The sequence below is a fragment of the Polypterus senegalus genome, chromosome 18 (assembly GCF_016835505.1).
Source record: "Polypterus senegalus isolate Bchr_013 chromosome 18, ASM1683550v1, whole genome shotgun sequence".
Classification (NCBI taxonomy): Eukaryota; Metazoa; Chordata; class Cladistia; order Polypteriformes; family Polypteridae; genus Polypterus; species Polypterus senegalus.
This window is the reverse complement of record NC_053171.1, coordinates 48,348,786-48,370,839: the sequence shown is the minus strand read 5'-3', so window position 1 is coordinate 48,370,839 and position 22,054 is coordinate 48,348,786. Positions and strand designations below refer to the sequence as shown.

Below are 22,054 nucleotides of genomic sequence, written 5' to 3'. Positions count from 1 at the left end.
GCATATTCTGCTCTGCTCAGGTCAGCACAATTATTACCAGGTTGAAGCACTGTGAAAATGAATGAAGCAACTTCCGTAAGAAACATCACAAAACACACACACTTTTGGAGCAAACCAACAGTCTATTCGAAAGATGAAAGATAGCATGTTCATGAGAACAAATGCAGGCAGCATGTGGGCAGCACAAATCTGCACAGAAAGAGAGGGGGGCAAATACAGGCATTGACCCCCATCCAAATCAAACGCCAAAAAACAAAACAGTTTATATCATGGGATACCAACTTAAAAATGCCACACAACGATGTATGTGTGATGGAGGCAAAAATGTATACCTCAGGCTGAATAACAATGTCAGATTTCTTATGTTTTCTGAGATTTTTGCTTCTTGGCCACTTTTAAAACAACGTGAACTCCACCTGCTGCCGCCCGGAGCTAACAGAATGTTGATTAAGTGAGTCTATATTAAAATAATCATGGGTTGTTTGGGGATAGAAAAAAGCCACACTTGGTACTGCATTTGTTTGGAAGTGGAAGCGACAGGAGGGAGTGAGTTAACTAAAAAGCTTCATTTTTATCTATTATAGCTAGAGAGACAATTCCTTCCTACTGAATCCATTTGAGTAGCAGAATGTTAGCAAGAATTTTGACTGAGAAGAAGTGTACCTACTGCAGGTGCACAATTAACCATCAATGCGTTTGTTAATTGTAAACAAAATCTGTTTGTCTAAAAAGTACCTACAAATACTAAACTTTCAGATGTCTGAATTCTACTGTGTTATGGATTTTTGCTCATACCTCCCACTCCTGTGCTGCAAAACATTTTCCATTCTGGCCATGCACAAACATTCATGCTCCTCAAATACACAAAGATGGGCATAGCAGGGTTGGAAAGCACAGAAGAAAAGAGGGTGACAGAAAGCTTACCTTTGACAGGTCCAATGTAAATAACATCAGAAGCTGGAGGAGAAAGGGCAGAGCAAGTAAAAGGAGGAAGAAGAGAGATTAAGAAATCAACAGGCAGGGAAAAACTACTAACAGGTGAAGAAAAACAGAAAATGCAAGAGTTATAATGCCCAAAAAGCAGCATCATATTCATTACTGTCAGTTTCAGTCCTAGTAAGCGCAGAAGTAGCAGAAGCATCTATCACTATCCCCTAAGCCCAAAATCAGTAAACACTGCACAACTCTTAAAGGAGTTTGTATATTCACTTAAAAAATACATCTGGGGGAGAGGCCGATTGTATCCGAACTAAATATGCACACAACCTTTCTAAAATCCTGTACTAAGAAAACCTTGGGACTGCTACACAAGATTCAAGTCACTCTTGAGCAAGCTCCTTTTTGTTGCATTGCTGATAGGTTTGAGTTTTTCCACAGAGAAAGAAGAATCACTACTGAACTACACCAGGTCACTAATTCAGAGTGCACGTGGGAAGAAGAGTTGAGCTCTGGCAGCTAACAAGCAGCTCCTACATTTAATTAGAAGCAGACCATACAATATACTGTTTCACACACCCCCCTCCCAACAAACATCTGGAAAGAAATGAACAATCTGGCTTGTGAATTCTGAAATGCCTACTAGCGTGCATACCAGTACAGATGCTGAAATCTTTACCTGATCCAGGGGTGATGAGTGGTCCTTCTAGCTCTAGTGCCTCATCTTCACACTCTTCTGGTTTTTTCTTCTTTTTCTTCGGGTCTCGGGGCTTGCGTAGTAATGACAGCTCCTCTGGGTGCCGGACATCTGACAGAGAACAAAACAAAGAAAGTAGATGTAGCCAGATGCTACACTGCAGCAAAATGAACTCTGACACAAAGTCATGGGATGGGAAGACAAAGATAGGAACCTTCCTTCTTGAAACAAATACACAGGTAAGAGTAAGCCAGAGCACCTACCCTAAGTGAAAAGGCACTACTTAAAAGTTATCTTTCTAGGAAAGATGTACATTCTAACAAATTCCAAGTATTTACCAAGTGCTAAAATACATAGATATTATAGCTGACTGCCTGCCTGTCTTACACTTGTGTTGAATCTTTTTAAGGTATTTGAAATATTTAATATATATGAATAAAACGCCACATAAAAATTAATTGAAACCTACTAAAGTCGCACAGAGTCTTGCTTATCAATTAGATGCAGTTTTCTTACATCCACCCATATAGCACACACAGATACTGCCACTAACAAGGCCATCAAGGGAGGTTTACATTTAAATCTAATCTCTCAAAGGGAAAGCAGTTTTTAAAATATGAATGTCAGACTCCCTCCTCCATATGCGCCAGAAAATTCTGACAGCTGGTGGGATGCCAAGGACCTCAAGGACGTTGTGGGGGTCGTAGCATGATCTGTACATAACAATGTCTTTCCCAGCAACTGACAAAATGTTTCTAGTGATCTAGGAGCGATATCAAGAAAAAATAAATCAATGAGCAAAATTGTGTAATCAACTAATTTAAAAAAAAGAAAGAGAAGAAAAAAAGATAATGCCCTTCTCAATTATTTATATTTTGCAATTTTGCACTTAAACAACAAAAGCAGACCAATCACTGCCACAAAAATGTATCTTTTCTGTCAGACTACCGTTAAAAATCAAACAAGGAGGCATGTACCAGTAAATACAGGCAAGGCACATGGTAAAAAGAAGAATAAAATAGAAACTTGTCCCACATTCTACAATACTGAAGCTACCAATATTTTATTGTGGCTGTAAAATCCTATCATTTAAAAGAAAAAAAAAGTCAAAGAGAATCACGCCATTAGAAAGTTTTAAAAAGTGGAGGGACCAATCTATATCCTATTCTGGTCAAACTTTTTCCAGTAGTTTCTTCCAAAAACATTAACTACAAAGATAATGTGATGCAGGTCGAAGCAGGCACATGCTTCTTGGTGTTCATCTGGAAGATGTCCCGAGAAAGTCTTAATTTCTCCTTGGACTCTAAAAGCAAAGGATCAGGCCTGAAATGCGGTGAGTAGATATTGTATTGTTTATCAATGTATAATGTTATGTTACTTTTGTTTGTAAGCATATGTATTGGTAGGTGGGGAAAATGTTGTAAATCTCTAAACAAGTCTGGTACTTTGAATCACTGCATTCTGAAAAAAGGGACATAAACACATTTCAGAAAGGATTCACAGATCACACCAGCATGTAGGTCCAAAATAAAATGCAATAAATGTGATTTTATTTCAGGAAAGAAATAAAACCAATCCTACAGAGTCTGAAAATGTAGTCAAATGGGATCAAACAGACACAACCATTGAAACCAAACAGAACACAACCTATTTATCAAGAGAGTTTATGAAAACTAATACTGATTGATTAAAACAAATTCAAAATTGGCGGGGGTTAGAGATTGACAAAACTGGATCACCAGTAATAATTCTTTGCAATCATTGTCTTTCTACATAGAACAAAGAGCTATAGTAGCTGAACAAAGTGGGACTTTGCAAAACGCAATTTCCTACAATGAAATTAACAAAATAAGAGTTTCATATGTTGTGTAGGGTAAACATTGTCATTATTGTGATTAGTGCTGCAAAGAAAGCAAAATACTAAGAGTGTGGTCAGAAAAATGTAACACTCAGTTATGAATTAAGACCTCCAAACATATACTGTATTAAGTGAAAGAACAGATAATCACTAGCAATTAACCTGGAAACAGTTGGAAACATCTCATTAATGTTTTCTAAAATACCAGTATAGTTTCCTTTGAAAACAGAAGTCTTAATTACTAAGGAAAAATGTACTAGCTCCACTAAGAACACTTTATATTATTGAATGATTTAATGTTATGTTCATTGTCCTGAGCCTATGAGCACATGCAATTCTTGCCCAAAGTTGATGGGCTTTTCCCATTATAGGGCAAGAAACTCAGCACTATGGCGAGCCTTGCAGTAAATCAAGTGTTTCCCCAGATGAAGAGTAGTCAGTTAAAGTGGTTTAGGTATGTAGTTAGCATAAGACTCTCCACTGGAAGCTGGGAATGTTTTTGAAATGAGCTAGAAAGCAAGGGGAGCTCATTGAAATGATAATGATCTTTTAAGCTGAAGACATGCCTACCCATCATTCAGTGGTCAGCGAGTTCTGCCCAGGAACAATTCATTCTTTGACCATCCTGACACCTAATATGATATCAGCATTGTAGAGCATGGTGCAACAAAGATGTACAGTTAGAAATTAAAAATTAAAGAAAGGCAAGTGGAAGAATTATCAGTTGGGGGAGTGTGCCCTGTTTTGCTTGTGTATCTGAGGTGGTTCAGCAAGTGATGCTAAAAAAAACCCTGGAGATACAGTGGCCATAGCAACAAATTGGGGAGAGGGAGAACCTGATCCTGTATTAACATGCACCTCAGACTTTCACAAGATGATTTTTCTGGAAGTGGTTTAAATAATAGTTTACCTAAAATATTGTGCCCATAAAATTATTCAACCCCTGGAAATGTTATTGCTGTACAACACAACTAATTCACAGTAATTTGGATTTTTGACACTAAATAATCAGAAAAAAAACTTAAAAAGTTAAATAGATCTTTGCAAAGTGGTTTAAAATTAATTACAAATATAAAATGTAAAATGTGTCCCAGATTTAGTTCAATGCAAATCACTTCTATGTAACCAAGGAATTTCAATTCATTGTAGTATAACTGCCCTTCTATCTGCAAAGTGCAACTGGCATGTCAGTAACATAGTCTAATCTACACAATGAAAAGAATATGGCAAGAACTCAGTGAAAAAGTGATTAAAAAAACAGGCCAGGCTACAGAGACTTGGAAATATCCAAGTCACTGAATACCCCCACCCAGTTAAAATCAGTCCTTAAGAATTGGAATGAGTATGGCATAGCTGTAAATCTGCCTAGAGAAGGACGCCCACAAAAACTGACTGATTGTGCAAGACCACCACCAGTGGGGGGGCCAACGAAGAGACCTCTGAGAAATGTGAAGTAGTGACAAGATGCAGTGGATGAGACTGGAAAGACTGTTGCCTAGGTGCTCAACCAGTCGTGGCTTTATGCATAAGTGGCAAACAATCATAAAATACCACATTTCAACTAGAGTTTGCCAGAATACACACGAGAGACTTGGAAATCAGCTGAAAGAAATTTCTATGGTTTGATGAAACCCGATTTTCTGGGCTATTTTGGAGGATGGTAAGTTGTTGATAATGTGCATCAGACTAAATGTCTGAACACTGTACATTCTCAAAAATGTTCCATCCCTACTTTGAATCATTGTGGTACAGCATCACGCAGAGGGTAGGCTTCTGTACAGCAGACCCTGGAAGGCTTGCAAGAGTAGAATGAATGCAGCAAATTATACGGAAACCCTAGTGGAAAAACTGATGCAAAAAAAAAAAACCCTAAGTGTCAGAAGGGTAATTTTTTTCAGCAAGACAACAGTTTCAAGTATAAAGCCAAAGCTACACAGGAGTGGGTTAACAACTACAATGTTATTGTCCTGGAGTGGTGGAGTCAGAATCCAGATCTCATTCCAATTGAGAATTTGTGGCTAGACTTGAAAAATGGTAACTTGTGGACAGAGTAAATATCACAGTGCAGAAAGGCAGCTCACTCAGACACGCCACAAACAAATGTATGACACATTTGCCACTACATTAGACACTTGGCACACTTTGTTCACTGTGCCTTATAAGAAAGAACAGAACCACCGATGATCAGTGACTTGTGATAAATTGTTGGATGATGAGACCCATTAAGCCTTTCATAGACAATGTGTGAAATGTCACTGCTGACAATATTTGCACATCTTTTCCCTGACAAATAAGTGAATCGACTCAGACAAAACTGCTTTGGACTGTAAACGAAATGAGATAAGAGCTGTCATCCTACTATAGAGATGGTCAAGGAGACGGACAACTGAACAAGTACAGAAGCAGTGCCATGTTAAGAGTGAGTAAAGTGTCACCTTTCTCAGTGCAGGTGACAGACTTCAAAAATGAGTGCAGACTGCTGATGTGAAAGGTTTTATCATCAGTCCATTGGTACATTCAAATTTCGTGGAATATGTAAGTAAGGCTGTAAGTTTTATAAACTGTTTATACAGGAATTATTACTTTCTACTTAATTTATTATAATTACAGCCAACTGTTATTTAGCTTTTTATGATAAAATACAGAAGCAGTTTTATGTCAAGCAGCATTTCTTTGGAGAGCTGCTCATCCCTTCTGGATCTTCTCACTCATGGTAGAAAACAAAATGCCAGGTGTTAAAGGTGTTTTACTACATAAGCAATAATGCAAAAAACAAAACTATGTAAAGTGTCACCATAAAGATCCCAAGAATTTGTGGTGACTGCTGATACATAATGCTTTGTAACAAACATACAATGTTTCGCGTTTACATATCCTCAGAAATTTATGAGTACGGTTGTAACTTTTTAAACCATTTCTAAAAAAAGAAAAAGTTTCTACTTTTATGTGCCTAATTGATTGAAATGTACAGTTGTGCTCTTCCCTACCAAATTCAATTAAAAGTATGCAAAAAAAATATTCTGTGTGCCATGAAATTAATTTGTATGTTGATTCAAGCTGTATTAAGCGATCTATGGTTTTAGGTGTAGGACAGTATGAATTCATGATCAAAAGGAATGTCACAATACCAGAATTTTTGTACCAGTGAAACTTCAAACGTAATAACTATTTGATACCATGGCAAAAAACAAATCCCTTTCATCTGCTTTATAATTAAAAGAAACTCCACTGTTTATGTGAACAATGTTTTGCCTTTTTCTGTAATAAAATACAAAATAAATACTAATAGTAACCGAAAACGTAAAATGGTGGTATATCAACCAAGTGGCTGCCCAGCTATCACTTATGTAAACTAGTACTGGCATTCATAAATAAATTACAATGAAAGACTTGAATGTAATGTGTGATAGACATGGAAATTCTCCCCCTATAAAACTGGGAAGATGTTATTACCATATGGGGATTTCAGCATAGGGATCACAAAGAATCATATCTTCATGGATAACCAGTTTTACCTTATGTGCACATTCTAATGTTATTCTGACATTTCTCATCCATAACTGAAAAATACTGCATAAAATTAATACAAAAATACAAATTCAAATGTTACTATATCTGTATTGTTGCATTTGTGAATTCCAAATGAAGTCAGGATATTTTAATTTAAAACTCTAAATGCTTTTTTGTGGCAACATGCTTTTAAGTTCTGGTTTGTCACAGAATACCTTCATTTAGTTTCCACTCTTTGCTACTGTAAGATTTTTATTTCCATCATTGGCTGAAGGAAAAAAAAAAAAAAAGCAAGCAGCCAAATGAATTCAGATTTCAAATGTTACTGAACGTGTCAAGCAAATGCCTCATTAATTCCTTGAATGGGGTGGTGTGTTCGCACCTGTGCCCCATTAGAAGTGTTGGTACAAGGACAGCAAGCCTGTAAGGGACAGAAGGGGAGAGAAGACAGAACAGAAACAGAGCAGTGAGAACAGCACTGGGGTGGAAAGACAGGACCAGCCAACCAACAAGTATAGGGAAAGGCAGCAAAGAAGAAAAGGACTGGTGTTCTAGGGGCAGATCGTTGCCACTGAATAGCTGTACTGGAGTTGATGCGATTGAGGTGGCATCTTCTCTAGGGTTCAGAGGTTCACCAGGGTGAGCAAGAAGACAATGAAAGGACAAGTGACCCAGAGCATTCTGGCCAACACCGCTCGCAGCAGCCAAGACTGGGTTCGGGGTGGTGAGGACCGTGGCTACTTGTATCTTCACCTGCTGAGCAAGGAATGGATGAGCTGGGGAGACAAAGAGGGAGTTGTGCTGGGCTTGTTTATGAGTGGAAAGAACATTGACCCAATGACTGCTGCTATAGAATTCTCATTTTATGTCTTGCTTTTACACTCACAGATTATCACTGTTTATTGAATTATTTATATATTCAATATCTGCACTGCAGTCTGGGAACTCTTTTTGATGATTTTAATAAAAGCACCAAGGCACTATTTCACCTAACCCTTATGTTTGTGTCCTCATCTGTTGGCTCATCCTTCGGGCATGTTGTAGATGGTGCTGGGTTAAGATGCTCCCTGGGAGGATCCAGTAGGATGAGAACAACCCACATCATCACACTACTTTAAATAGCCAAATGTGTTTTTATTTTTTTTTTTAATTTTTAAACATCTGGCCCAATTTCAGGGCTTCCTATGTGAAATCCAACATCACAGTTTTACATTAATCCATTATCCAAGGACTCTTGTAAAAACACCTTATGTTGTGCTGTTTTCAAAGCATCTTATGAGTGATCAAAGTCTGTTATTGCTTAGCCTGCAGTAAAATAGAGTTACAAAATTTACTTGAATGGCATTGCTTGTATTCAATTAATTGTAACTGAGATACTGCATTACATTCATCACTATACCATTCAAATATATGATATATTGTATGTGCTTTTCACTATATTTGTCACGTTATGAATTATACTACTGAATATTAGGTTTTCCTTCAAAACCCAAATGATTAATACAAGTTTAGTATTTGTAGATTCATATTCAGTAAGCTGCTTTTTCTGTATTGCTACAAGTGTGTGTCTCTGAGATGTGTTTCTATTAACACAGTACATGTCACATTACTAAAGAGATATGCTTTGCGCTTTTAAGCATCAAAACACTAAATAAATTATATTTTGGTATTAAAAAATGCACCAGCTTATCTCACCACCAGCATAGCCAAACTAAATAGCCTTTTCTTTCACACCGTGGCTGAATTTTCCCTTGCTACAGCTGTTGCTTTTTCTGCTGCCATGCAATTGCAATTTCCTTCTACAGCCTTTATTTATATATGCATGACCCTGACGCGGTTTAGAAATTGGATGGGTGCTCAGACGGGTATCTGTAGATGAAAAGAGAATGAACGTAAAGCCTCTGTTCCTTTATCGGGACAGTGTAGGACTTTGTACTAAAAAGTGGTTAATCTCACTAACTAAAAGTTAAACAACTAAAACTCTTCTAATTGGCGAGGTATTGTGCTCTTAAAGTACACACAAATCTGTTTCTGAGCCAACTCAATAAGACAACTTCACAAAAGTAAACACAGAGGGTTTACCACAAGGTGTAAACCATTTTTAGTCCTCAAGCACAGGAAGGACACATTAGACTTTACAAGAAAATACTGTGACCGGTTTAACTGGTTAGCTACCTATAATGGTGGCAACTATCGCTCATATGCAGTTCAGTAGTTCTCCTGCTCCGTTTTTCCTCCCATGTTTTCTGCACTCTCTTATGCTCTTAACTGCAAGTTGTGTCATTGTTAAACAGTAAACCTATGGCAAAGAAACGCTGCTGCCCTTCCAATACTCCCTCTTAAAAAGTATTTCAATAAGAAACAAACGCACTCTTACCTATCCCCTTTGCAGGCTCAGCTGCAGGCTTACCGTGCAACATGCTTCTCGTCAAAGGTTTAGAACAGGTTTGTCTTCTCTCCCTGAGACGGTGTGTGACAAGCATGACAAGTGGTACCAGGATCCTAAGGTATCTCGGCGCGTTCCCCCCTTCCATCAGACCCAGAGGATGTGCCGGTTCCTCCCACTGTCCTTCTCGAGTATTAACAGATAGAGTTGGTCAGGAAACCAGCTTGGAAATTGAACCCAACCTGTCCAGTGAAGGTGTGGGGATTCCTCGAGCAGCTGTCCGGATCTTCAACCTGTTTAGATAGGGCCACTGCTTCATCCCATCCTGAGGCATCGGCTGGTGAGCAGATGGAGTTTGCACATTTGCACCAAGCTGACAGCTCCCTAGAGTTTGCATTTAAACAAGCTCTTGCCGCCAGTGATTACTACTTTAAGGAACATGACAGCCCTGGCTTCAAAACTCTACACTTTTTGGTTAAAATCAGCTTTCTTTATCGGCGATTTCCAATCATATAAGCTGTGGTCTAACTGAACAGTTGGTTGTCCCAATTGACCATAGAAAGCTTTATTTAAGATTGCTCAAGCACACGTCAGGCAGTCATCTCAGCACTGAGAAAACTAGGGACTGCATCACAAAACAGTTCCATTGACTGAATATGAGCAGAGATGTCGAGGAGTTCTGCAAGTCTTGTCCCAACTGTTAGGTAGTCTCAGCTCACAGACCTCCTAGAGCTCCCCTTTCACCAATGTCTACTTTAGACATTCCCTTCCAACAAGTTGGGTATTTAGAAGATAATCCACTTCTGAATAAAGTCTTGTGTTTGTACAGACCAGTTTAGCAATAAAGCTTTTGTACCTTGGAAACCTGATCCTGCTTCCAGTCTCCTGTGCAACTCTGTGACCAAAGCTTAACCATATTAAAAAAAACAGTCCAGTTTTGGAACAGTTTCCTTGGGACAAATGAAATTAAAATAGATATGTACCAGAATGATGGATAGAAAACAGTATGGAATAGAAAAGGAACGGCTCATAATCTGTAGCATACCACATCATCTGTAAAACATGGTGGAGGCAGTGTTATGGCATGAGCATGGGTGACTGCCAATAGATGTGGGTGACTGGTGTTTATTGATAATACGACTACTGACAAAAGCTGAAGGATGATTTTTGAAGTGTACGGGGCGATACTGTCTGCTCTGATTCAGACAAATGCCATAAAACTGATAGGATGACACTTCATAGTACAGATGGACAATGAGCCAAAATATACTGTGATGGCAAACCAAGTGCTTTTCAAGGTAAAGAAGTGGGATATTCTTCAATAACCAAGTCAGTCAACTGGCCTCAACTCAATTGCGCATGCATTTCACTTGCTGAAGACAAAACTGAAGGCAAAAAGTCCAACAAACAAGCAGCACCTGTAGACCGCTGCAGTACAGGCCTGTCGAAGCATCAATAGGGTGGAATCCCAGCACTTACTGAAAACCACGGGCTCCAGACGTCAGGCAGTAAATGACTTCAACGGATTTTCAATCAAACATTGAAAATGATAATTATATTCATGATTACAAGTATGTTAGTTTGTCCAAATACTTTTGAGCCCCTGAAAATGGGGAGGGGTGTATCATGTATAAAAATGACGCTGTCTTTCTCAAATGGCTCACATAAGATTTTCGTTAAACGCATGAAATTAAAACTGCAAGTCTACACTTGATCGCCTCATTTTAAATACAATGTGGTTGCACACAGTGCCAAAATTATGAAAATTGTATCACTGACCAAATACTTATGTACCCAACTGTATATTTTGCAGTGGAACACCTAAAATCAAACTAAGTGGGTCACTTTAATGTTAATTTTCAAATGGGTTTTCCATGGCAAGTCTTAATAATCGTTTACCAGGAAGTGGGCTATATTACCATCTTTGCTTTGTAAACATTCAGTGGTAGAATTTCTTGACCTACAAGTCTCGACTTATCTAGTTCTCACATGTATGCAGCTTACGAAGAAAACTGGTCAACAGAAGGCAAATAGTTCATTAAAAGAATTTTGTTTCCATAGATTTCCTATTTTAGGTACAGTATGAGTTTTAATTTCAGTTTAGTTTTAATTTTTTAAACTATCACTAGGGCTGGGCGATTAATCGAAAAGTAATCTAAATCGACATTCAGAACCTATAATCGATCAAATTTTTCCAGGTCGATTACTTTCCCTTTAAAAACACTATCGTGTGTGGAGTCACGTTACGTTATTCCGCCGACATGTCGCGCATGGAGAGCTTAAACACTGACACAACTGAGCAACAAGAGCAGCTTGTACCAAAGAAAAACGCAGTCTTCGTCATTTGGACACATTTTGGCTACAGTAAGGATGACATCGAACAAAATGAAGTCAGATATAGACACTGTAGAAAAACAGTTTCGACGCCCAAAGGTAACACCACCAATTTGTTTCAACACTTAAAGCACAATCACGTTACTGAATATGAACAGTGCATGGCTCAAAAAATACAAAAAGAGACTGACAAGCGCTGAGCAACAAGTGCCTCTGCAAAGCAGATGTCGATAACACAAGCGTTCACAAATGCCACACAGTATGAGTAGAGTTCAAGAAGATGGAAAAAAATAACTGATGCTATTTGTTATTACATCGCAAAGGATAGGACTCCCTTGGCTACAGTAGAGCGAAGCGAGTTTAAACACCTCGTTAAAACTCTCAACAGAAGATGCACTGTGCCATCGCGATCACATTTTTCTAAAACTGCGCTGCCATACATGTACAAGACATGTTGTAAAAATGTAGCTGCTGAACTGAAAAATGTTCAACACTTTGCAGCCACATCTGATCTCTGGTCAAGTAGGACGATGGACCCATTCGTGAGCCTTACTTTGCACTACAATGACGACGATTGGAAGCTGCGCCAGAGATGCCTTGAGACAGCATATTTTCCAGCCGATCACACGGCAGATATGATTGCGCAAGGTCTGAAAGATATGCTTTCTGAATGGGACCTTGCGGAAGAAAAACTTTCAGCCATTACGACAGACAACGGTGCTAATGTTGTCAAAGCTGTTGCGCTTAATGGATGGTTACGGCAGCAGTGTTTTGGACACCGACTACACCTTCCAATTGGTAAATACACGTCAGCTTAATTAAATATAATAGCATTGGGATGTTATCAAATTGGGCATATCTGGCGTTTACTATATTCTGGCTACGCTAAATTTGTTCATAAAGCACCTTTATAAATGTTACAATATGCTTGATATTACAGTGTTACAATGTTAAGTTTACATTACAATGTAACAGAACACATCATTAAAGTAAAAATCATTGTGTTGTAAAAATGTGTTGTTAATCTGATATTATTAAAGAAATATTAGAGGCTCATTAATTTTGGTACTGTTAAAGCTTCAGGTATAAATAAAATATTGTCAATAATAATAAAAAAATGATTAATTGTGTGTGTTTCAGAAAATGGATTGAAAGATCAATGTGTGACACGTGCAGTGAGGGTGTGCAAAAACATAGACAGTGCTTTTTCCTACAGCTGGAAAAAAAAAAGGCATTAATGAAGGTGCAACAAGAACTGAACCTGCCACAACACAAGCTAAAAACAGCATGCGTTACCAGATGGGGATCGATGCAAATGATGATTACAAGAGTCCTCGAACAAAGGAAAGCTATTACACAGGTCCTTTCTGAAGACAAAAAATCCAGGCACCTTGTTCCATCGTGGGCTGACCTGGATGTCTTAGAGGCTGTCAGCAAGGCTCTTTCCCCCTTGATGGAGTTCACAGACGCCCTATCAGGGGAAGAGTATGTGACCATTTCATTTGTAAAGCCTGAACTGCACATCCTCAATTCACGAGTGCTTGCTGAGGAGGAAGATGATGTGAAGCTGACTAAAACTATCAAAACCAGCATCCTCAGGTACCTTAAGGAGAAGTACTCAGATCCTATCACATAAGAGCTACTGGATACAGCCAGTTTTGTTGATCCCAGATTTAAAGCTACCTACATTTCTGCTCACAATGTCCCCACCATTCAGGAGAAAGTGAAAACAGAGATGGAGAAGATGTCAGAAGCTGAAGTCTGCAGAGAAAGTCAGATTACAGAGACTGCAAAACCAACAACTTCATCAGCAGTAGCAAAAAAGCAAAAGAGGCCATTAGGAAGCTTTTTTAAAGGGAGTGAGGCAACACCTTCAGCTACACCCACTTTGTCACTTCAGCAATCGCTAGAAGCAGAGATGAGCAGCTATTTGGTGTCCCCCATGCTGGATAGTGAGGCATATCCACTGGACTGGTGGAGGAAGCATCATGTACACTTTCCCACTCTAAGTAAGGTGGCAAAAAAGTATCTCTGCATACCAGGTACTAGCTCCGCATCAGAGCGGGTTTTCAGTTCGGGCGGAAACATTGTTACATGCCTCAGGTCCTGCCGGAAACCTGAAAAGGTTAACATGCTTGTGTTTCTTAGTAAGAACTTAGAGTAAATTCATGTTCATATAGTGACATGACAAGATCGCGAAGATCACCTCATGCAACAGTGTTTAGAGAGTTCTATTTTCATTAAAACAATCTGTTGTTTACATTGATACATTGCACATTAAAATATTTGTTTACAGAAGATGCAAGAAATGCAGTTTAAAATATTATTTACAGGATATACAAGTTATTTTTTTTAGAAGAGATACTTCTTTTCTACTTTTAATAAGACAAACATTGAAAATAATTTATTTTGTTTCCAAAAGTGCAAGTTATTTATTTTTACTTTTTTATAAGAACAAAGTGACTGTTCGTTTTAGGCAATGTGTGCTTTAATTTCAGTTGTTCAACATTGATGTTCAATAATCACAGATAGTAGTGTGTTTCCTTCAATTATTTTAAAGTAATGCACCCTTCATTCAAAAATCTCTCACTTGTCATGTGTGAGCATATTTACTGTACAAAACTTGTCAGTGAACTACGAGGGCAAAAAAATAAAAAATAAATAAATAAAATAATCGTTCAGTAATCGTAATCGAGTTAAAATGTTCAATTAATCGAGATTTTGATTTTAGGCCAAATCGCCCAGCCCTACTATCACTTTTATTTACTTTAACAAAATGCCTTTAGAGTCATTTTAGACAACTTTTGTTGACCAGAAAAAAAGTTTCTAATGCTAGAAAACAATACGGGCAATTCATTCTTGTCAAGCTACGGATACCAGAACCATCTTCTTGCATGTGCCATAGGTCAAAAGATGGACTGTACAATTCTATAATGAGTTTAATTTAAACCAGATTGAGAAAGTTACAAATATTTTTCATTAAGGAAAATAGCCAATAATTAGTACTAATTCAAAAAGAACCATGGACTCTAACCTTACCACTCAGTGACAAACTAAGGTACTATAATACTGTTTTGAGAGGATGGGTGGATAGCAGCACCTTTGATGCTGCACTGCTTAGGTTAATGAATACTTCATGCGGTAGCATGTGACTTCAGAGGGAGAATGTGACTAAGCACTACAGCCTGCTTCTAGTTTTCTGGCACAGACACACTGTTTAGCTTGTGTAGCTAAAGCAAAGAAATTCCAGGAGTTTTAAGTGCTACCAGATGGCCACGCTGAGTGAAGCTTGTGGAAGCCTGTCCTTATACAGCAATATGAGGTGACAACAGGAGTCGTGTCAACTGCAGCTGCAAATACCCTTTGAGGCGGGGTACATTCTTTAAAATTTTTATATTATATATATATATATATAATATTATATTATATTATATTTATCACATACATATATATCACATACATATATACACACACACACGCACGTGTGATCAAACCAAACCTAATCTGTTAACTCTGTCCTGAATACTCACACCACAGCCCTCCTTGTACTCATACAGAATAATCGAGGCCTGTTTTTTGAATGTCTGATAGTCATTTTTTTTTTTTAAATAAATAAGATACTTTACTTTTTGGAAAATGAGCAAAAAAACAGCTGATAATTACCTTCAAACAGTTTTCCTGTGATATACGAATGACATCCTTGTAAAACTGTTTCGAATATTTGTACTCCTTGATAATTTCAAACCTGAACTCCTTTGTAATTATCTTGTATTTGAAAGTTTTGTCTTTCACTCATTTTCAGTATTGTGTCAATTCACTGTATTTCTTTATGCTTTTCACAAAGAAAACCTATGCCATTATGTGCTAAATACCAATCATAGTTATCACTATGGTTACAACTGGTATACAGACTGACTTCCTTAACCAGCCTGAAAAAATGTATAAAAGCACAAGCAAAGTAGACTTCGGTCAGTGATAGCAAACAGCTTATAGCAGACACACACACACTATACTTATAGGTCACATTTAGACAATCTTCCCATTCATGACAGAATAAAAAACAGACTATAATTACATTGTACTGTGACCTTTGTGGATAATGTACTGTACAAAGGAATTGGTAAAAACAATCTAAAAAAGGAGTTCTTCACAAAAGATGTTGTATTGGGCCGACTACTGGATCAAAGGTCTCATGACATTATAATCTACAGTGGTAGATTCACTCACATTACCTAACTCAGTTAGGACAGCAACAAAGCTGGCAAGCACCACTTTCAGAAGTAGGGACAGATCCTGTCACTCTTACAATCATTCCTCACTGATAAGGTCACTAAGAAAATCCCAGCCTCCCAAAACCATGACTTGCTCAATACATACTGTATATCCAACTCGGTCTCTGATTTGATCAATTAATTCAAGTAATAAAATCCATCAGGATACTAAAAAGCAGCTGTCAAACATACCTTATGCCCAGATAGCGAACTAACCAGCTTCAGTTAAGATTTTCAGGACACACCACATACTTCTAAAATAATAAAAACAGAAAACAGTTTAAGAGTGTACAACACTAATTTGGGGAAACTTGCTAGGCAGGAGAAAGGAAGTGCCTGGTCATAGTTGGCTTAGCACCAGTAGAATGATGGTGGGGGGAGGGATCATTACCATTTACGACTTCCAACGGAAGACTCTGGTGTCACACTTGACAAACAGCCAGCTTCACTAAATCACCTGCCAATGACTGCTTGCCTCCAGTCAGCCAAAAACAATCTGCACAAAATTCCAAGTACCTAATATTGATGGGTTACCACTTAGGTTACCAGGTGGCTGGTAGAATAGCAGTGGCACTTTCTTCCATTTTAATTGACTTCTTGAAACACTGGAAAGACATGGTAGGGAAAAAAAACACAACATTGAGTACTCCAGGATCTTTAGCTTTGTCAAGATGATAGTACTGTACTATCGAAACAATCATGACATTTATGTTCAGCTGTCTGCTTTTAGCACTAAAGCACTAGAACTGCCCAAGGCAAAATCCTAAATTACATCTCAAATTGTATTTTAATGGAGATAAACCATCATAAATATTCCACATATTAGCACCAAAGAATCTAATTCTCATGAACGGATGCCATACTATACAGTGCTAACTATATACTTTACATGGTCTCTCCAAGACGTGCTAAAATGTGAAGCCTAAAAACCCAAACAGAATCTAAATTTGGAGAGTAGTGGTATATTAAAAAAACCCTGCCAATCACTGTCCTTACACTGAAATAAATCTGTGGGCTTTCAGCTTGATGTCAGTTCAGCTGGGAAGGCAGCACATATCAACCTCCACCCACCACTGAAAACAATCAAGCCAATTTTGCAATGGGCAGTAGCACAAGCAAAATCCCTAATTCAAGACAACACTTATTTCTATTGACCAATATGCCTTGGTTGGTTTGGTCGCTTTCATTCAAGCCCATCCTACTTGTTTGGAAAAACAGAAGATGTTGGGGCTTGGAGTATACAACCGGTCTTTGCAATATTTTGACTCGGGCAGTCTTTTTTGTCCTGTGTCATGCAGGTGAAATAAGGGCTAGACATTGACTATTGTGGTTAATGTTCATCTGCGTTGGCAGGGTGTGGGAATTAAAAAAAAAATCAGCCTTACAAAGGACTGAAATATGAGTGCCTGTACTCCTGTGGTTCAGAAAATGAAAGATCAAGTTGCAGAGGTGTAGAAAGCATTGGAGCTAAGAAAATGAGCACAGCACAATAGCAGTCCTGCACTGACCCCAGTTACAAACAACCAGGGATTTACAATATGCCTACAAAAAATGCAGTGCTGGCAGGCACCCACACAATACAACAAATAAAAATAAGCCCACAGAAGGGACTATGCCACTAGATAAAGATTAGGAATTATTTTCCGGTTAACAGAATTCTAAAAAGAATTGAAGTCATTTATGCAACAATTTCCAGTGACTCCAGAATCTGCTACAGCAATTCTTTGTCAGTGAAACTTGTGGATTCAAACAGCTTTTTTAGGTGCACAGAGGTTACCACCCCACATAAAGAACGCTAGAAGAACAGACAAGCTGGAAGTTGTGGGAGAGGCGGAATATTAACCAGAACAGAGTCTGTGCAAGAGTGAGCAAAAACAAGCAGTAACAAGGACATAATAAAACTAACACACACACACACACACTTAGAAATGACGAACATTTCCAGAATTATTAGAAAAAGACTAAGCATTAAATGAAGCATATTCTTAAGTGTTCCTGGTCTAATCAGTAGGATCAATTCTTCAAAAGAAGCACAGACTTTACAAACAACACTAGCAAGTTCAAAGATCTAAGAAGTATCACAGTATCATTATGTAATAATGTCCTCCTCAGTCATGAAGTATCCCATATTGCAACATGATTGAGTTTAAAATTTATAATCATAGCTGTATAAAATATATCCATTCATCCTCTTCCGCTTACCCGAGGTCGGGTCGAGGGGGTAGCAGCTTGAGCAGAGAGGCCCAGACTTTCCTCTCCCCAGCCACCACTTCTAGCTCTTCTGGGAGAATCCCAAGGTGTTCCCAGGCCAGCCAGGAGACATAGTCCCTCCAGCGTGTCCTGGGTCTTCCCCGGGGCCTCCTCCCAGTTGGACGTGCCCTGAACACCTCAACAGGGAGGCGTCCAGGAGGCATCCTGATCAGATGCCCGAGCCACCTCATCTGACTCCTCTCGATTTGGAGGAGAAACGGCTCTACTCTGAGCCCCTCCTGGATGACTGAGCTTCTCACCCTAACGTATAAAATATAAACCATTTATTAAAAATACTGCATAAAATACATAAACAATGGATACTGATATTTTTGTACTTGAAATGCTATTTATACAGGGTTACTGTGGATTCAGACTTCACTCTATGTTGCAGCCTTATGCTAAAATAATTTAAATGAATTTTTCCATCACTCCCAGCAACATTAAATACATCAGAATGACCAAGTGAAAACAGTATTTTTAGACTTTTTCAAAACTGATAAAAAAAAAAACAAAACAAAACTGAAATATCACATTGACACACATATTCAAACCCTATACCAAGTACTTTCTTAAAACAACTTTTGCTGTGCTTACAGCCTGGAGTCTTCTTGGGTATGATGTGAAAAGCTTTACACTCCTGGGTTGGGAGACGTTCTGCCATTCTTTTCTGCAGATACTCTAAGGCCCTGTGAGGTTGGATAGAGACGGTCAGTGAACTAGTTTCCAAGTCTCAACAGAGATGTTCGATTAGGTTCAAGTCCAGGCTCTGGCTGGAACATGCAATGACATTCACAGAGCTGTTCCTAAGCCACCCATGTGACGTCTTTGCTTTGTACTTGGAGTCACTCTCCTGTTGGAAGGTAAAAATGTAGTCCAGTCAGAGGTCCAGAGTGTTCCAGGGCACGTTTTCATTAAAGATCTTTCTGTACTTTGTTTTTCCCAATGAAGTCTTGTCCCCATCTCTGAAAAACAATTCCACAACATGTGGCTGCCACCAGCATGCTGCAGCATTGGAATATTACATAAGTAAGGAGCAGTGCCCACTTTCCTTCAGGCATGATGCAAATCTTGGTTTCATCAGACCGAGAATCTTTTATTCTTCTAGTCTGAAAGTCTATTAGGTACCTTTTTGCAAACTCCAAGCAGGCTTCTGTGTGTGTTTTCCTGAGGACAGGCTTCTATTTGACTTACAGTGTAAAAACAAGATCAATGGACTTTTGGAGTGATGGCGGTCCTTCTGGAGGTTTCTCCCATTTCCACACAAGATTTTAGCCAGAGTGGCCATCAGACTCTTGATCATCAAATTTCAAGTATCATTTCTGATGGTGTAAATGTGCGAGTGTTATTTCAGGTTTTATTTTATTTATTTATTTATTTATTTTTAAGAAATTTGCAAACATTTCTAAAATCTTGTTTTTGCTTTGTTGTTCCAGGGTATGGATTGCTGCTCAATGTGGGAAAAATTGTATTCAAAAGATTTTAGCACCAGGCAGCAACATAGCAAAATTTAAAAAAAAACGTGAAAAAATGAACACTGTGAATTCACGGTTTTCAATAAGAATGTTCCCGTGACTTCATAAAATTAGTTCACTGTACTGCCTGGTGGAAGAAAAGAAAAATCCCTTTCTACCCATAATAAGTATGAAACTCTGTTTTTCTGTAACATGGCATAAACAATCAGAATTAATGTCATTTAAAACGGTTAAGTTTTGGATGGCATTTCATATTTTTATTTATACATTTATAGATGATGAATTGTAACTATGTCACACATGTACAAAGGTTATACATTGGAAGCAGCAATGGGCACTTACTGAATGTTTTGCAGATATCCGAGACAGCCTTAAACACTCTATCAGAGAAATTCACTTTGACCTTCATGTGCTTCATGTTTGGCAGCTGTAGACGCAGTAGTTTATGCTGTGGAGTGAAAAGCAGTCTGGCATCTGCCTGGATCCCATACTTGTCTAAAGTCCAGTGTGTCTTCAGCAGCCATGTTTTCTTCTTTTCCCACCAAAGTACATGGTCTGACCAGTCCTTCTTCACATCTAGAAAGGAAGAGAGGGACAGGCATTGAGCAGATCAGTGTGAGTATAGTATCAATTACTTGAATGGTTGTGATAATTTCTTCCAGCGATGCTGGCACAAGAGACCCAAGCCTTTGCTGTTTTAATATACTTGCACCACTTTCAGTATTAAAAGGCACCTGGGAACACTAAACATGATCTTAAGCAAACTTACCGTATACGTTGAACCATGCATGCAAAGGTGGAACACACACTCTAAATGCAGAATCTGCAGTTTGACTCAATCTGTTTTAATATCTAACAAGCCTATCCCAATAGTAGCATACAGTGATGTATGGACTTTTAGGTGGGCAGAGGCTGCAAAGTGAAAAAGGTGGCACATTGTGGGATTCAGTTTGTTAGATTAGAGCAGCAGTTCTTACCAGCAGTCCCCAAATACGAGTCAAGTAGTCCACAAAAGTCCTTAGTTGTACTTCTTCCTCTGCCCAGGTAATTAAATTTAAAAACCCAATATGAAAACTGTGATCTTCCAATTATGTCAATACTGTACAGTGAGTACACGTATAACACTGAATGAAGAAGGGTACACAATCCTGTACAGAACACAAATCCACTGCCTAGCACTCACAATCATGAACTAATTTAGAGCTGTTAAATCAATGTAACTTGCACATCTCTGGGATGGAGCATTCAATTATGCTTGCTAATAAAACACGGCACACTACAAACATCTTCTCTAAAAGAAGAAAATAAAAGGTGACTTGCCAGGTATGCAGCAACCATGTATCAAGGGTGTCAGCTCAGCATAAATAGGCGTTAAAATTATATAGGCTACAACACAGATAATAATCCAATAATAACAATAGTAATAAAAAACAAAATAGTTAATCAAAGTGGCATAGGAGTCAGACATGACAAAAGAAAATTATTCAAAATGGCAATACTAGGCTTTGACTCAATTAAGTCAGTCCAGCAATGCAAAGTATAAGCATCTCTCAAATGGCCTTACATTAAAACTTGCATGAAAACTTTATTAAATCATCATTCTCCAGTACTGCATTCTTTGCATATATTAGGAAGGATATAGTAAACAGGAACCGGGATAAATGTTTAAAAATAATAATTATACTTCATTTTCACTGAATTTTGCGATTATGTTAGGCTAGTCAGTTTAATTCATGGGACTAAAATTCATTTATATACAGTATAATTTATTGGGGTTACATAAGAAGAATATAATCTATCATCACTGGCAACATAACCTATCTAAATACAGAGCTACCCTCATAACTGTTAATATAGCTGTTGATTTGACATATGTTGAATCCTTCTAGAGAAATGTGAATTATCAAAAACAAAATTGTTTTATGCCAACCCACTTTTCAAATTAGGTTATTCAAAAGGTTGCTTTGTCATATTTATCATATTTGCTTTTGTGAGATATATCTGAATACATACATAGAGGAAATTTTAGCCAGTTAATAGCAGCTACCAATAATATTTTTTTCTTTCTTTGAAGAAAAAATACAATTATGCCTGCAACAAGTAATCTTCGTAATCGATAATTGATTAAAAAGTTGAGCAACGATCACTTTAATTGATTAGATTATTGCATCATTAGGTGGAGTATGTTGTGGTGCGCATATGCGTCACTACTTCATTCAGTTGTGAACGCATTTGAAACATGGCCGACAGTAAGAAAGTGAAGACGGTGCAACCTAAGACTTTGAATTTGGGAGTACTTTGCTCTGAACACAGGGGAAAAAAAAAAAAAAGATTGTG

General features: G+C 38.1%; 1 protein-coding gene across 4 annotated transcripts in view; it reads right to left on the bottom strand.

The window, feature by feature from the left end:
- fermt2 (fermitin family member 2) overlaps positions 1-22,054 on the bottom strand; it is a 117,941-nt gene that overhangs the window by 43,252 nt on the left and 52,635 nt on the right. For 2 of the 4 annotated variants that reach the window (XM_039741592.1, XM_039741593.1), the window contains exons 3-5: positions 20,060-20,293; positions 1,616-1,744; positions 925-957 (exon numbers count right to left, since the gene is read on the bottom strand). In XM_039741592.1, the coding sequence (XP_039597526.1) occupies positions 925-957; positions 1,616-1,744; positions 20,060-20,293 (396 nt within the window). The remainder of the gene's footprint in view (positions 1-924; positions 958-1,615; positions 1,745-20,059; positions 20,294-22,054) is intronic. The other 2 variants (XM_039741594.1, XM_039741595.1) reach the window with 1 other exon arrangement.